Below are 15,934 nucleotides of genomic sequence, written 5' to 3'. Positions count from 1 at the left end.
ACCGCTTGGTACTCTCTCCCACGCAACTGTAGTTATTTTTCTTGCCCTTTGAAAATTTAAGGGAAGTAGAAATAGGAATGGAAAAAACTGACGACACAAAGGCAAGGTAAAAACGGAAACGATTCCTTATTAGTGTTAAAAAATTAGAAAAAAAATTAAGAGTGCTGCCAAATCGGAGGTATGTGCAATCTATGCGCTTATTTTTGTGTGCCATTATTTTTCCCTTAAAGGGGATTTCCTTCCATTCATCTAAAGCAACTGCTTTTTTTTGTTTTCTCCATTTTTCCGAAATTGCATGGTTGAAAATGTAATGTTAAAAAAATGACTTCAACACGGCTCGTTCTTTTTTTCCACACTGATGATTGTATAGCAATGAGGTCTATAGTCATCTACAAGGCGAATGCCACGTAAAAGCGCAATATGCTCATTTTTATCTGTCTGTACGTGGGAGGATTGTTCTTTAAAAAGAGGAAAAAAGAAAAAACACACACTGCAGGCACATTTAACCCTTTGCGGTGACGTTTACGTATACATTTGCATAATAGGATAAAACCGCGGCAGTCTAATTGAGGTGCGTCCCATTATATCTTTCTTCGAAAAGAAAAAGGCTTAACGCGGGCAGAAAAGCAAACTAAAAATCAAAGTAAAACTCATTTGGGAAAGAACAAAAAATGAGCAAGCCAAACCAAACAGGTTTTTAAAAAATGGAAACGCACCACAAAATGGGAAGATCGGGGTTCTGCACAAAAGTATGGGAAAAAAAAAAAAAAAAAAAAAGATATAGGCAGGTACAGCGACGGAACTGTAAATAAAAAATAAACGCAAAATGGATACAAAAAATATATGTACAAGAAAAAAGCTATGACATTTTTTTCAAAAAAATATTTTTTCGTAAAACTTCCCCCAACATATGTTCCTGCATATGTATTCCAGAGCTCTGTTTTTAATTTCCATTTTGTATGGGTGATTGCGAAGATGAAAAAAGCACAACACCCACTAACCCGTTCTTCGCGCGTAATTTTGAAACATTGAAGATTTGCGTGAGCTGAAAAAGTGAGCAATCTTCGTTTTAAAGGGAAGGTGCGCTCTTCAGTTTATGTGCCCAGGGTGACACGAATGAGGGGGCACATGAGTAGTACATGGATGCATACGTACGCACATATGCATGTGAATGTAAAAACATATATGTACGTGGGGAAATAAGCCCCCTTCCGCCCTCCGTATCTCTTCTACTTTTACCACCCCATCAATACCATTAATAAAAGCCTCTCTTAAGCGTTTCCTTTTATGTCCCAACCGCTGAGAGAACCGCATTTTGCGTTTTTCCGCCACCCGTTTGTTTCCGTTACAACTGTGCATGGCAACCATCCTCCATTGGGAATGCACAGCATAGGGGAATATGCATACCTAGTTTTATACTTCCCTTCCCCAACCGTTGGCTCCGTTTTTCTTCTCCTTTTCAACTTACAACGATGAAATTGTTTTGCTAAATTTTGTCAATAAGGGTTCCTATTCCTTTTTTTTTTAATTAAAATTTGTCCTTACATTATCGTATTATACTTTCTTGCATTTTCTCATTTTATTTATTTGTTTTTTTTAATGGATACGGGAAAAATATTTTTGCCCCCCAACATAGCTCTGCCGTGCAAGTTAAAATGGGCCGTAGATAACAACACCATAGTTAGCTCGAACCAAATAATTGCCTTTGTCATTGAGACGGGGCAGGACCGCATCGACGTGGAGCGAACGGCAGAATCGCACACGGAGGGACCCCTCATAGGGGAGTGGCCCACAGGGGAAGGATCTTCCGATGGGAGGAACTTCCATTTGGAAAGCCCCGAAACGGAAGTTACACCTTATGGGAAAACGGAAAACGTAGAAGGGGCAACCGGTTTAGCAAGTCAAAATGGTAACGGCTGCGAAAATACGCTCACAAATGTGTGTGAAGGAATACGCAGCAGTTTACCGGATCATTACACAGAGAACCTTCTAAGGGATGTGGCCGATGGGGTAGACAAGGATGCAATTGATGATGTGACCAGCCAGGGTACCTTCCCAAACAGGGAAACAACCACAGACAGCAGAGACAACCTCAACATAGTTAATAACCATTCGGAGGGGGGACAAAACGAGTCGAGAAATGAAAAAAATAACTTCATTAATTTAATTCTAAACAATAGAAACAACTGTGACATAAAACAAAACAGCTATGTGACTTTGCGAAGTAGCAACCATGGCAGAATCCGTATAATAAAACAGAACCCACTTTTGGAAAAGGAGGAATACATCCACATTAACAGTCCCAACGAATTGTTATGCGAAATTAGTGATGAAATGTGCAAGCACGAAGTCATTTTCTCGGGATTATGTACCAACTGCTTTTTAAACCAGGAAGAGATTAACAAAAATAGGAAGGAACAGAAATATTTTCTATCCCCTGGGTTTTTAACCAACGAGAAGGATCTATACATAAACACCGATAAGGTGATCGATTTGGAGAAGGAACGAATTAGCAACATTATTAAGAATAGAAAATTGTGTCTGGTTCTCGACCTGGACAACACCCTCCTGCATGCGTCTTTTTTTGTTATCTCTATAAATATGAACAGCGATGTGATAAACATAACGACGAATATTGACGAGGAGTTGGAAAACGAACTGGGGTGTACAAAAAGTGGTGCCAAAAATTGTGCTATCCCAGGTGGTGGTGCTGGCGGTGAAGAGGACCCCGTCGACCACAGCGCCCACCATCGCAGTGAAGATGACGACCCTCCGTGCACCGCTCCAGGCGTAACCGATTCGCCGTTCGAGGAAAACTGTGACCCGTTGGAGGGCAGTTTGACGAACAGCAAGAAGGAGGACAACGTGGAGGTGGAGTTCGATGCAGGTGCAGAGCAGGAACTCCCTGCCTGTGGTGATTGCACTGACGATTGTGATGGTGAAGGCAATGACGAAGCCGCTATACGCCCCGAAATGAACCAAGAAGAAATGTACTCCATTTTCTGCCAAAAGAAGAACAACGGAATGGAGCACATGAACAAATATCAGGACATAAAATCAAGTTACGAAAATTACTGCGATTTTCTAGCCAAAATGAATACCATAAATTTGTTAAAACATAATGGAAAATTTATACATTATGAAAATTTAAAGGATAAAAATATAAAAAAAAAAGTCGAAAAATTGGAAAATTCTGTCCTAAAAACAAATGTGAAACATCACAAAGGGGCATATACTATTTATTACAAATTAAGACCTGGCGTTATTCAATTTTTACAAGAAATGAATAAAAAATATGAAATATATTTGTACACTATGGGGACGTTGGAGCATGCAAAATCTTGCCTTTTATTGTTGGATCCTCTTAAGAAATTTTTTGGGAATAGAGTTTTCTCCAGAAAAGACAGCGTCAATGGGTTGAAACACTTGAACCGAATATTGCCCACCTATCGAAGTGTTTCCCTATGCATTGATGATAGTGACTACATGTGGAAGGAAAGCAGCTCCTGTATTAAAGTACATGGGTATAACTACTTTCCAGAGATTAATTTTTTAGAGGATATTAAAAGGAAGCCCTATTTTTTAACCAAGTTTTTTGCTATGGCGCAGTCCTACTTGAATTTCTCCTCCAACCTTTACGGATTTATTAATTTTAAATGCAGTGAATATGAAAGGATGAGGATTCACCGGTTTAAGAGCGTGCTGTATAGCGAATGCGCCAGTTGGGGGGTTCCTTACAACGGCTCCATGGTACATCGTGGTGCGTACCCCATGGTCGATCAGGGATCCGCAGAGGAGGGTGAGGATGACCCCTGCGAAGAAGACGAATTGGACGTACCCTCTGGAACCTCTCCTGGTGACACCTCACACGTGGATGGATACCATTTCGAGGAAAGTATCTCAGTGAAGGAAGATGGGGAAGATGCTTCAGTTGTAGGAAGAGGGAATCCCCTTAATGAAAACTGTGACAATAGTCATGACGACGAATTGGACGAATCCTTCGAAGACAGCTTCATCGATTTAGACAAAGAGTTCGAAACGGACAGCGAGGAGGGTGACATTAGCATGATGGATGGCAAGATGGACAATAACTCATGCAACCTGAATTTGCAAAACGGTTTGGAATTTCTTGATGACACGCAGGATTATCCCAAGGGGGAGGAAGAACAACCGCTGCACAGTTTTAGTGAAGACCACGGCGAAAGTACTTTCCTCATAGGAACGCAAAATGGAGTTGTAAAAATGGATCATCTTTCGAATTCTTATCCAAATGATGGTACGTATGACCGTATGAACAACCCCAATTTGTTCTACATGGAAAAGCCAACTTCGGAAAATGCAAATAAAAACTTCTCCCCACAGAGTGACAATAATTTTTTCTCTAATGAAGACGGTTTGAAAGGAACAATCCAAACCAATAGTGCCCCCCTAAATGGTAAAAGCTGTGCAGCTGATTTGTTCCAATCGAAAGTTGAGCAGCTTCCTCTGGACGAGGACAACCCGATGGATGCACAATTTGATACCCCGAACAACCACTGCGCAGATAAAATGAATAGAACAAATAGCCACATAAACAGCTATATCAATATGAACATAAATATTAGTAAACATATCGATAAAAAAAAAAATAAAAAAAAAAAAAAAAAAAATATGAATGGCGAAATGGCTAGTAGTAACGTGAAGCACATTCCCCGCACAGATGGAGAAAATACTGCGAACCAATTTGACCACCACTCAGTTCATGTAAGGACATGCGAAAGGTTCATTCCTTTTGAGGACGAAATTATTTACAAGTTCATTTCGGAGAAGAATTTTAGGAAGTATGATAACTATGTGGTGGGGTTTCTGCGCAATTATTTCAACGGGGGGAGGTGTACCAGGGGGGGTGAACCGGAAGAGGAGGGGTTGGCCGATGGGGATGCCACTGCGGATCCTAACGTTGGTAATGAGGTAGATAATGAGGTGGTTGCAGAGATGGATGCTGATATAGATTCTGACTTGGGTGACGGGGAAAGGGGCAGAGAGAATCCCCAAAGGAGTCACCACGAAAGCAAAGACGAAGCGGAAATTAAAACGGAAAGGGGGGATCATCAACTGGATGGAGGGGACCATCATCCTCGGGGGGGTCAAATAATTGGGGAGGCCCCCCCACAGGACAGTGTAAAGAGAGTAGAAAAAAAAATAAAAAAAACGATAGTAAAAAAGCTAATTCATGTTGACAATTTAAGGAAAAGAAAATCTACCAACTTCAGAACGGTCAACAAGAGTGATGACCCAGGTGATCCCCCACCACAAAATGGAAGGAATAGCGATGAAAGCAATTGCAAAAATGGAGCATCCAGTGAAAATGAATACTACGAAAGCTTTTGTATTCCCAAGAATTTCAACGAAGGGAATTTTAAAGACAATGATAAGCAGCTGCATTATTTGACAGCCATACTGGACGAAATACATCACATTTTTTACGAAATTTTTGAGCATTTTAAAATACATAAAACGAATGAAAAGAATGAGGAGGATCAGATATACAATTACTTTTTGCGTTATCCTATCGTAAGGACGATATTGATGGAATTCCGCAGGCATGTCTTAAAGGGTACGCGCGAATAGGCGGGAATAATTTCTTCACGTAGTTGTCTCAGCCATCAACGTGGCATGCACATGTATATGCACCTTTTTGTGAATGCTTTTTTTTTTTTCACCCCATCCCCATACAACGCTGCTTATGCCTACCATGTGTATGCTTTTCCCCTCCCGCAGACTGCACCTTCAACGTTTCACAACTGTCCGATGAGATACGGAGGAGCGACTTTATGGACCACATTTTGAAGTTAGGCGGAAGCATAAACAATGAAAACTACACGCACATTTTAACAGTAAACAATTTTACAAAAAATGAAAATTGGGAAGATACCCAGGTTACAAATTTGATGTGGATTGAACGAGCCTTGTACACGTGGACGTAGGGGACCATTTTAAATGAATTACTACATGCACCTCCGATAAGGAATAACGCACATGTTATGTGTATATAAGATGAGGGAGGGGTGATGGTAGTGTATAATGCTGCCTATGTTCCTCCCCCTTGTTCATACGCTTCCATTCGACTGCATCGTAACATATTTTTTATGTCAATGTACCCCCTTTTTGCGGATGTTCTTCCCCCCCCTGCAGGAAGGTCGACACGAAGCATTACGACATGAGCTCGTGGGACAAAATGCACAGGAACTTTTGGGACGTCATTGAATATGAAGAAAAAAAGAAAAAAAAAATGAACTGAACTGAAGTGTGTTGAAGTGAATCCAAGTGCATCCCGTTGGGCACACAAGGCGGATTTATTCCTCCATCGTTGCTTTGCCCCTTTTAACAAAATGGGGCATTTTGCGCGACGTTATTTGTTTTTGCCGTCGTTTCGTGACCTCTACACGTCGCTCTTTTTTTTTTTAACACACGGGCGATATACACTCGTGTGAGTACGCATTACGTGGGTGTAAGTATGTGCCCACAATTTGTATGTATGCACGGTGCGCGTATCGCCATACACCTTATTAAAACAGAAGGTGATGAGAAAGATAATCATTTTTTTTTTCTTTTTTTTGTCATGGCTGGGAAGCGAGAATGCCCGTGGTGTACGCATTACGCCCCTTTGTTTGCCCCATTTTAATTGCCATTTTTTATGTGTTTCTGTTTAGTGCTTTGCTGTCGCTTTACCGTTGGTCGCCATGCACGCCCAGCGGGTGAGCACAGGCATAGTACCAGCAAAACTTTCTCACCTACTCCCCGTATGATGATTTGAAAACGTATTTAGCGAAAAAAGAAAATTTCCCATTCCTTGTATGGCCGTGTAACCAGTTGGAAAAACACCCCACGGTTGTAGCGCGGAGCAAGGGAAACAAAATGCACACATGGAAAGGAAGCAGCAAACAAGCGGTGAACAAACAGCGTAAATTATAGGAACACCGCACAAGCACCATGCTGACGTCGATCAGGCGCCCCTTGTTCTGCAGGCAAATTTCTCCTAAGGGACACGAGGCACAAGTATGAAAATTAGCCCCATTAGGAGAAAGGTGAACTCCTCACTGATCGTGAGCAAAAGAATCCCCTCGTATTTGAAAAAGGAAAAAATCAATTTAAGCAAAAATAATGGCAGTTTTGACAAAAAAAGCGTCAAATATAATCAAGTGCCACAATTTGTTCAGGAAATAATAAAATTTACGAAAAAAAATAAACTCCTCCAGGAGGAAGATAACAGTGTAATAAGCAAAAACAAACTTATTTTTTTAAATAACCTGTTGAGCGAAATACAAAGGAATAAAACAATCCTTACTTCATCTTCCATACACGACTTATATCGATGTCTGTACAAACTAAATTATTTAAAAATAGACGTCATCTGCACTCTGTTCAGTATACTCATAAATAACACAATAAATTTTTCCAAAATAAGTGGCTATGTTCATTGCGATTTTAAGGAATTAATAAATATTACAAAATTTTTACACCATTTCCAGAAATTATGTAATTCAAATATTCAAGCAATTATACAAGACAGCCATGAGAGTGTTAACCTACGAATTGTGCAGAGGTACCTGAAGGAGCATGGGAAGAAAAGTGGGCCCTCTGTTGGCGGCACATATAATAGTGGTGAAGTGTACACACACGTTTATAACTACATTGCAAAATATGACAGGGTTGATAATGTAGATATTCTTTTGTATTCCCTCATAAAGGGGAAACAAAACAATGTTGTTACAGGGGGGGTAGGATCATACAGGGAAGTGACGACTGACGGGTGTAGTCCTCTTAGGGAGGTGCCTTTGTTAGCTAGCCCCAGCGGAGCTTCCCAGGAGGAATGCTCCTTGGGGGAATGTATAAGTGATGAAATTGGAAATATCCCCACGAATGAGGCCAACCCAACGGATAGGAGCGTCATAGCGGAAGGGGCGAAGAAAACACTCCTAGTGGACTACATAAACTCGTTCTACAAACTGAACGACATGTTCACCTTCCTTCTAAATAAAGTGTTAAAATATTTCAACGAAAACGCACAGAGCTTTAATTTGTACCATTTAAAGCTCCTGTTTTTCTTTTTGGGGAAATTTCAAATGTTTGACGCACACTTGATGGAAAAAATCACAAACAGGATTATCGAAGAAATTGAAAGGATAAAAACCAACCCGAAGCTTCTACATGATGATACTTCCACAGAGGAAAGGAAGAAGCATAACTACGCAAATAACAGAATGAAGAAACTGAGGAAAAAATGTGTTAACACATTTATTAAAATAGACTCGAAGGAATTCCTAACCCTTCCATACACAATCGGTTTGTCGATGAATACATACTTTAATAACTACCTCATCGAATATATAAATATTTACATCCTTAGTTTAATTAACTCCAGGGTGAACTGCGATATGGTAAGTTTTACGTACTGCCTGGTAGGGTATAAGTACATCATGGTGCACTTTTTTATTTTGTTCAATATTTTTTTGTTTAAAGAAAAATGTACGAAAAATTCAAAACTGCTCGATAAATATGGCATCTTTTTGCGGCGATTGGGGAGGGATGCTACTTTTCGTGGAGGTGGCCAGTTTGGGGAGGCACACACTACAGTGCCAAGTGAAGAAAAGAAGAATTTCCTCCGCAATGGTAATATCGAACCGGATGGACCTACACAAAGCACCCTCACCGGGGAAGAAAAACTGACCAATCGTGGTGCCGACGTAAAAATGTGGAAAAGTTCAAACGAAGAAAGTAATTGCATTGCAAATATTTCGTGTGCCCAGGTAGAGCACACTAATGAAGCAGACATAGTAGGGTGCCACACAAACCCTGAACAAATTTTCCACCTGCTCCTAGGGGAGTTCCAAATGAGAGTAGAAAATATCTTCCTAATAAACTTGGATAAACATTCCATGCAACAGTCATACAACAGCGAACAGCTTCGTAAATTTTATTTACACTACAAAAAATTGTTCCAGAAGGTATTCAATTACGCCATTTTTCTCCTAAGCAAATATGAACCTGAGGAAATGCTGCGTATTTACAAAAATTTGAAAGCCCATGCACTGAACGACCAGGTTGTGAACCAGCTGTTCGTCGAAGTGCTCTACGAGAAGGCTGTTTTTAATTCGGGAAATGAAAAAAAAGTTTCAAGTTTGTTGAGGTGCATTTGCGGTGAATAGGGGGAGGAAATAATGTGGCAGAAAAATGAGACAGAAAAATTAGGCAGAAAAATTAGGCAGCAAAATGACACAGCAAATAGCACCAAAACGTGGAAACAAAGTAATGTTATGTTCCTTAAAAAAAAAAAGCGGTTTAAAAAACGTTATAGGCAACACATGCATTGAGACTGCCGTTTGGTCGTAATGGAGTAGGTAAGCATACACACAAATGTATGTACACGCGCAGGAGGTATAGATCTGTTCTGCAAGGCAATTCCACACAGATAGAAGAATAACTGAATAGAAACATCAACAAAGAATGAGAAGTAACGACTTTAGTGTAAGTCAGTACATGCAAGACGGGGGAGGTGCGGTCCGACGTTGCCGCAGGGCATCACGTGTACGTCTCCTCACACACGTGCAGACCGCACGGTGGGGATATGCCATTCCAATGAGCACTTTTTTCACAACAAGACACTGTAAAAAATAAACGATTTTGCACCTCACGGAATGGAATTTTTACTTATGCAACGGGGGATTTATTCAAGTGGCGGAGGGCACGCGGCGGCGATGTGTGCAATGCGTGCACATAAGTGCGTACTTATGTACGTATGTATATATGTACGTATATATGTTTGTATATATGTATGTGTTTTCCCTTACACACATTTGTACATACACTCGTGTGTACCTGTGGACGGGCGGGGAAATCGCACACATCGCGCACATGGCTAACAACCCGCACACCGCACGAAACATCATATGTACCCACCACGCATGTACGTCATTACGAATTAAAAAAAAAGGGTCGGCACCTCCACTGCGCGAGCGTCATTATACGTGCCGCCGGGTAACGAAACGGAAGCAAGCACACACACGCGTACAGGCACACGCAGATGCACCATTCCCAATGTGCCTCCTACGTGTAGTCCCTACCCATGTTTTGGCTGTCCTCCCTCATGCTATCCCAAACAGTACGAAAAATTAGTCAAAACTGTGAGAGGAAATTTTAAACATGTCTCCCCCAATATGCTCGTTAAAGCGCAACTTGTAAATTATCCCATTGGAGCAAATAACGATAATACAGTTTTGGTCATTTACAAAAGCACAGATAGAGGAAATTTTCTTCCCTGGGATTTTGTATGTTGCAAAACTCCATTCGCTATTTAAGTAGGGATGACATGGTAACAAACATTTCAAACTGGATTTTTTATTTTTGGATTCCTTTTCATAATTGAGTAACGCTGGCGGGGATAAATTCTTGCCCTTACATATAATATCCACTTTTCGTAAAGGTCTTTTTTTTTTGTATACAGAAAATACATGTACTGTATTTGTACTGGACGTTAAGCATAGCCAGTTGTTATCTTCACTAATATTTAGCGATAAAATTTTCGCATTTTTTGTACCCCTTCTGAATTCATTTAGTAGGGTTCCATCAAATGTATTAAACAGTCTTATAATGGTCCCCTTGGAGGATGCCGTAACTAGTAATTTGCCGTCATTACTTAAGTTAATACATGCTACTGAACTGTCATGGGCATATATACTTAAATTTGTCTTAAAATTTATATAAGGTAATTCTTCGTGAATATTTTCGCTGGAATTTATTTCGAAAATGTGTATATTAACTCGACCCTTTATGGGAGACAAATAAGCAATAATAATATTCTTATCTATATTGGACAAGCAACATAAACCTGACACATTTTTTGACGTATTCAATGTTTCCAATAAAATAATGTCTTTGAGTCTGTATATGCATAATTTATATTCCAAAATGACTACTATGATTTCTCTGAGTAGCCTCACTCCAATGATGTTGGAAGAAAATGTCAATTTGGCTATTTCTCTCATTTGTCTATCATCCCAAATTATTAAAACGTTTTTGGCCCACTTTCCTTTCTTGTCATTTTTGTTCCCTGTAATGGCCAGGATGTTGCATCGGTACAGCATCTCCGCTAAGTACAGTCCATTCTTATTCCGGTCGGTTAAATCTGCGGGGTGGGGAGGAATGTTCATCAGTGTATCACGCACAAAGGTTGGTATGTATGAGGGTGCTCACATCCACACACAGGGGAAAACTATTCCTGGTCACGCGCACATAACTAAGCGTATGTACTACAGTTAACACTTGTGCGGACTCCCCTGACGGGGTCGGGTGAACCCCAAAACTTACCTCTACTATACGTCTGGGTAAACGGATTCGTGTTGTAAATCTTAAAACCCTTCTCATTGGCCATACACAGGCAACCATAGTCCTGGTTAAACGCTATATATCTGTTATTATCTAATCTTAGCGACACCATTTTGCTTTTTCTTTTTTCCTCTTTACAAAAAAATTTAACAGTAATGACGGGAACATAGAATGTGCGCGTGGCAACGTGCCAGTGGCATCTAGCGGCAAAATTCGCCTATACGAATATATGCATCTACAACAGTAGGCGCAGGGGGTAGTTTACTGTGCCTTCCGTGTGGATGAGATGGTGGCCTATAGGGGCAGCAGTCAATTCGCGTACAGGCCAATACGTGCAAAAGCCAACATGCGTGAACGCTTATGCGCGCAAATACATATAACATATAAATACACCAGGCATCGACAGAGGATGTTGCAGGGAAGCCTAAAGCAAAATGTTTATCAAACATATATTACTTACAGTGCCTCATCTATTGCAATAAAAAAAAAAAAAAAAAATCGTTGCTTATTCACTCATCTACATTATTTAAAAATTCCTCCTACAGAAGTAGTATTAAAAGAAGAACATATGTACAATCTTAACAATCACAAAAAAGGTAATAATGAAAAAGAAAAAAAAAAATCATGTCATTACAAAATGGGCCACTAAAACAAATTTTCGAAACATCTAGGGTGCAAGTCCGCCTCTCCTTGTTGGGTCAAAACATATGTACATAAATATGTATATGTATATATTGCGCGAAAAATAAAAAATTGTGGTGCAAAAAAGCGTTAAATTAAAGGTATATTGCATTTTAGATCAAGTAAAAAAAATGCACAAAAAATGAAATACAAGTTGCTCTAAAAAAAATCAATTAAATAGGAAGAAAAAAAATGTAAGCAAAATATACGCATATATATTGCATGTGACTGTACGTAGTTTTGTGCTGATAGGCGGGTCGCAGTCGGACCCACACTCCGCAATCTGTACAAGAAGCGTATGCCGTGAGAGTAAAATGTATACGTGCGCATGCAAATGGGAATCGCGCCGTGGCACGCCATTGATAAGTACTTTTATATGTATACTGTGTTGAGTCTGAAATAGGGCTACAACGCGGGCGAAAAATGGGAAAAAGCCAGGAAAAAGAGGACTGGGAGGAGAGAAAATGCTAAGAAAAATTCCAGGAAAAAAATGCACAAAAAAACGCAAAGGAGTAAAAATAAAAACGGCAGAAATAACAAGTGAAAATGTGAGAGATCGAAATGTTGGCACAGAATAAGTAAAAGCGCGAGGAATGCCACATTTTAATTTCAACTAAGAATTCACCAAAGAAGTGCCTTTTGTAGCGTCCTAAAAAAAAAAAAAAAAAAAAAAAAAAAAAAAAAAAAAAAAAGGCGTAAAGGGAATAATATGTGGTGTGCAATCCGTTATAAGCGAATAAGTACACTTATTTACGCAAAATATAGAAGAACATTTTTTTTTTCCTTTTGCCCTTGTATGGACTGCGTTTCATTTCCTTTTGTGATGTGTCGTGATATGACGAACGTAAGCTCTAGCCGTTACAACAGTTGTTCTCAGCCACGTGGACGAGAGTAACGTGTATGCATGTGCGTGGTAAGTGTTCTTACGTACCTACCTATGTGTATACCTTTGCATACACATTTTTGCGCAGATATAAAAGTAGGCTGTGCTGCAGGTTGGACGAACGACCAACCCGTACGCATTTTTCCGATGCATTTTTTTTTTTCATGAAGGGAAAAGAACATAATGCAGATACCGATTTTGACATTAAAAATGTTTGTGTAATCTGCAAAATGCAATAAAGTGTATGACGAAGTTAAGTACGAGTCACAGGAGAACCTACTATGTTTGAGTTCGCCACGGATGGTCATGCGGTTTATAACGCACGCCGAGTGTTTAATTGGCGTGTATATACGCACCTCTATATGTGTGACTCTGCACGTGTGTACCCGTCGTATGGACATTCCTCCTTCTTTTGCTCGTTCACCAGAAGACGCATTACAAAGAACAATTTTCCACTTTGCCGTATCGTCAAAAATTTGAGGCAATTATCAGTAGCATATGTTTCCTTTTTTTTGAGTTAATTTTTTGGTGTTTTATAGACTTTTTTTTTTTTTTTTTTTCCTCCTGTCCCCTTGCTTTATCCTTCCGCCCATACATGCGCCCTCCTTCAAATGCGCACGTGTAATGTACAAGTTCTTGTTAGACATTTGTGCACATGATAAACTCGCGTTTTTGCAATACACAATTTCGTCAGTATGTCCCATTTCGCAAAAGTGTGAAATAGGACACATTTACCGCTTTTTTTTTTTTTTGCAATTTTTTTATTTTGTTTTATATGCCCTTAAATGACCGCTGAATTTTGGCTCAGGTGTTGTACAACACTGTGTTATGTCAGTTTATAATTTTTTTTTTTTTTTCCACGCAATAAACGCGTTACCATCGTGAGAAAGGTTTGTCTTTCATTGTGAACATTTTTTGTAAAAAATAAAGCTAAGCGAAATAGCAACGCGAAGTAGCGACGCGGCATAGGGGTTAAATAGCAAAACAACCACGCAAGACACACTACAACATGAGCGTACTGTCCCTTTTTCACATTGGCTCCCCGTTTTTACGGACCAACTGTGTGGAGGAGAAACAAATTTACGAAAGTAATCCTTGCAAAGGGGATAAAATAAACAACAGGCGGGACTCTGTCCTCCCAATGTGCGTAGCATTTTTAAACCTCACAAGGCTCTTCCCATTTCTCTACGTTTCCTTTTCCTTTTCCTTTCCCTTTTGCAGATTTCATTTGTTCCGTGTGCCTAGATATATGTCACACCCCAGTGGTGACTGCGTGTAACCACATATGGTGAGCGGTGCAATTTTGTCTGCTCATTTGGCGGCACCTCTTCTCTCTTCGATTGAGAGTTCATCTTTCGTCGTATATCCAACAATTCATTTAATGTTCACCCCATTTTCACGTGCCCCTCCCTCAATACACTCTTCCCGCAGTTGCTACAAATGTTTGTACTACTCCCTCCTACACAAGAGAAAATGCCCCATTTGCAAGCAGTCCATTCGGAATAATGAGTTGAAGAGAATATCGGGTGAGAAAAATTACTCCCCCCATTTGCTAAGTTGATATGTCACATTCTTCGTTCTACATGAGGTGTATCATTTGCACCATTTGAATGATTCATTTTGACGCGCTACACACTCTGCACGGAATGTGTATTCCTTCCGCCTTTGTAGGAAAAAGAAAAAGAGAGTATGAACAGTTAAGAATAAGGTGTAACTTATGTAACGATGAGCTGAAAATAAAAAATTACGAGAAACATTTAAAATTCTGTAAGTACAAAAGGTGCAAAAATTACATGTTAGGATGTGATTATTACGACAAAAGGAACAAATTAAAAAGGCATGAAGAAGCATGTGAGCATAGATTAATACGATGCTCAAGTTGCCACAATTTATTTTATTATAAAAATCGCATTTTCGTATTAACGCTAAAGGAAAAATATCAACTTAACGTCAGGTGTACCTACACGTATTATTCTTTCTACTACAACTTACTAATGAATACAAATTTTAATTTTTTCAATTACAACAAATATATGAGGAATAAGTATTTTTCTTCTGATAGTTATTTGTCAAGGAAGTTGTCTCTGTTGGCAACCTTTCAGCGTACCCTCGATCGTTTTGTGTGTAAATCAGCTCTTGGGGGGAGCGTTCCAACGGTAGATCGAAGCAACGGGGTGCCCATTCAAAGTGAAAATAATCTTCTCAACAACACAATTAGTAATAGTCCAAGTATTTCTTACAGAGGAAGGATCACTGCTCCTTCCCAATTGGAAGTCGAAAGAAGTGAAGCTAATTGGCAGAGCTTGCTAAATTTCTCACCTCTATCGAGCAGCGTAGCAGATGACGAACCCGCGTCCTCACTCAGAACGAATCGTTTGGCTGATGTCCACACGGGTGAAAGCGAGGAGGAGGAATCTAATCAGAGTGACGAATCGGGGGAGGAGGACAAATTGCAACAAATGAGTTGCAAGAGCGAAGGCAGCCAATCCAGCAGCACGGACTACTCAAACGGCAGCCACCGTGCTAAGCGAAATGACCCACCCAATGGGGATAATAGTTCTATCGAGGAAGAATATTTGAATATACTTCCCCTGAGGAAAAATTTCTCTTTCAAAGATAAAAGTAGCAAAGACATCATAGTCATAATAAAGGAACTGTTCCAATTTGATAACATAGACATGAGCAATCTTTGTGTTCACGATAATGAGGAGTTTTTATTATGCGATAAAAATTGTTTTAAGAGCACAATTAAAAATCTGAAAAACCAATTGGACCAGTCCCTTGTGCTTTTATATTTTTGTTGTTGCGTGGGTATGCCTGCCATGTTCACACTTGGCTGCATGAGCTACATCACCACCAAGGGGCTATTTAAATTCTCCTTCCTACTGGCCAGCACGTTCATCAGCTTATCGCAGCGCCTTTTTTTTAAGTTTTTTGACGGTTAAAGGGGTGAGGAAGTTTTATCACCCTATCAGCACAAACCTACGGCGCGCTGTATTTTTTACT

The 15,934-nt window shown here is 39.8% G+C and overlaps 4 protein-coding genes across 4 annotated transcripts; 3 read left to right on the top strand and 1 right to left on the bottom strand.

Moving 5' to 3' along the window:
• Positions 1-1,599: 1,599 nt before the first annotated feature.
• PCOAH_00022220 (Uncharacterized protein) lies at positions 1,600-6,280 on the top strand (the record flags this gene model as incomplete). The annotated part of the gene is made up of 3 exons (XM_020059029.1): positions 1,600-5,596; positions 5,761-5,962; positions 6,175-6,280. 3 exons carry the CDS (start codon positions 1,600-1,602, stop codon positions 6,278-6,280), a joined length of 4,305 nt encoding a protein of 1,434 aa, XP_019914668.1.
• A 760-nt stretch (positions 6,281-7,040) lies between these two features.
• On the top strand, positions 7,041-9,188 carry PCOAH_00022210 (Uncharacterized protein; the record flags this gene model as incomplete). Its single annotated transcript, XM_020059028.1, has 1 exon — positions 7,041-9,188. One exon carries the CDS (start codon positions 7,041-7,043, stop codon positions 9,186-9,188), a length of 2,148 nt encoding a protein of 715 aa, XP_019914603.1.
• Positions 9,189-10,151: 963 nt separating this feature from the next.
• On the bottom strand, positions 10,152-11,476 carry PCOAH_00022200 (Uncharacterized protein; the record flags this gene model as incomplete). The annotated part of the gene is made up of 2 exons (XM_020059027.1): positions 10,152-11,164; positions 11,347-11,476. 2 exons carry the CDS (start codon positions 11,474-11,476, stop codon positions 10,152-10,154), a joined length of 1,143 nt encoding a protein of 380 aa, XP_019914490.1.
• Positions 11,477-13,937: 2,461 nt separating this feature from the next.
• Positions 13,938-15,873, top strand: PCOAH_00022190 (Uncharacterized protein; the record flags this gene model as incomplete). The annotated part of the gene is made up of 4 exons (XM_020059026.1): positions 13,938-14,071; positions 14,150-14,203; positions 14,360-14,454; positions 14,600-15,873. The coding sequence occupies 4 exons, from the start codon at positions 13,938-13,940 to the stop codon at positions 15,871-15,873; spliced, it is 1,557 nt and encodes a 518-aa protein (XP_019914381.1).
• Between the last annotated feature and the right edge of the window lie 61 nt (positions 15,874-15,934).

The sequence above is a fragment of the Plasmodium coatneyi genome, chromosome 8 (genome assembly GCF_001680005.1).
Source record: "Plasmodium coatneyi strain Hackeri chromosome 8, complete sequence".
Taxonomy (NCBI): Eukaryota; Apicomplexa; class Aconoidasida; order Haemosporida; family Plasmodiidae; genus Plasmodium; species Plasmodium coatneyi.
Note: the sequence above shows the minus strand (reverse complement) of the source record. Positions and strands in the feature narration are given on the sequence as shown.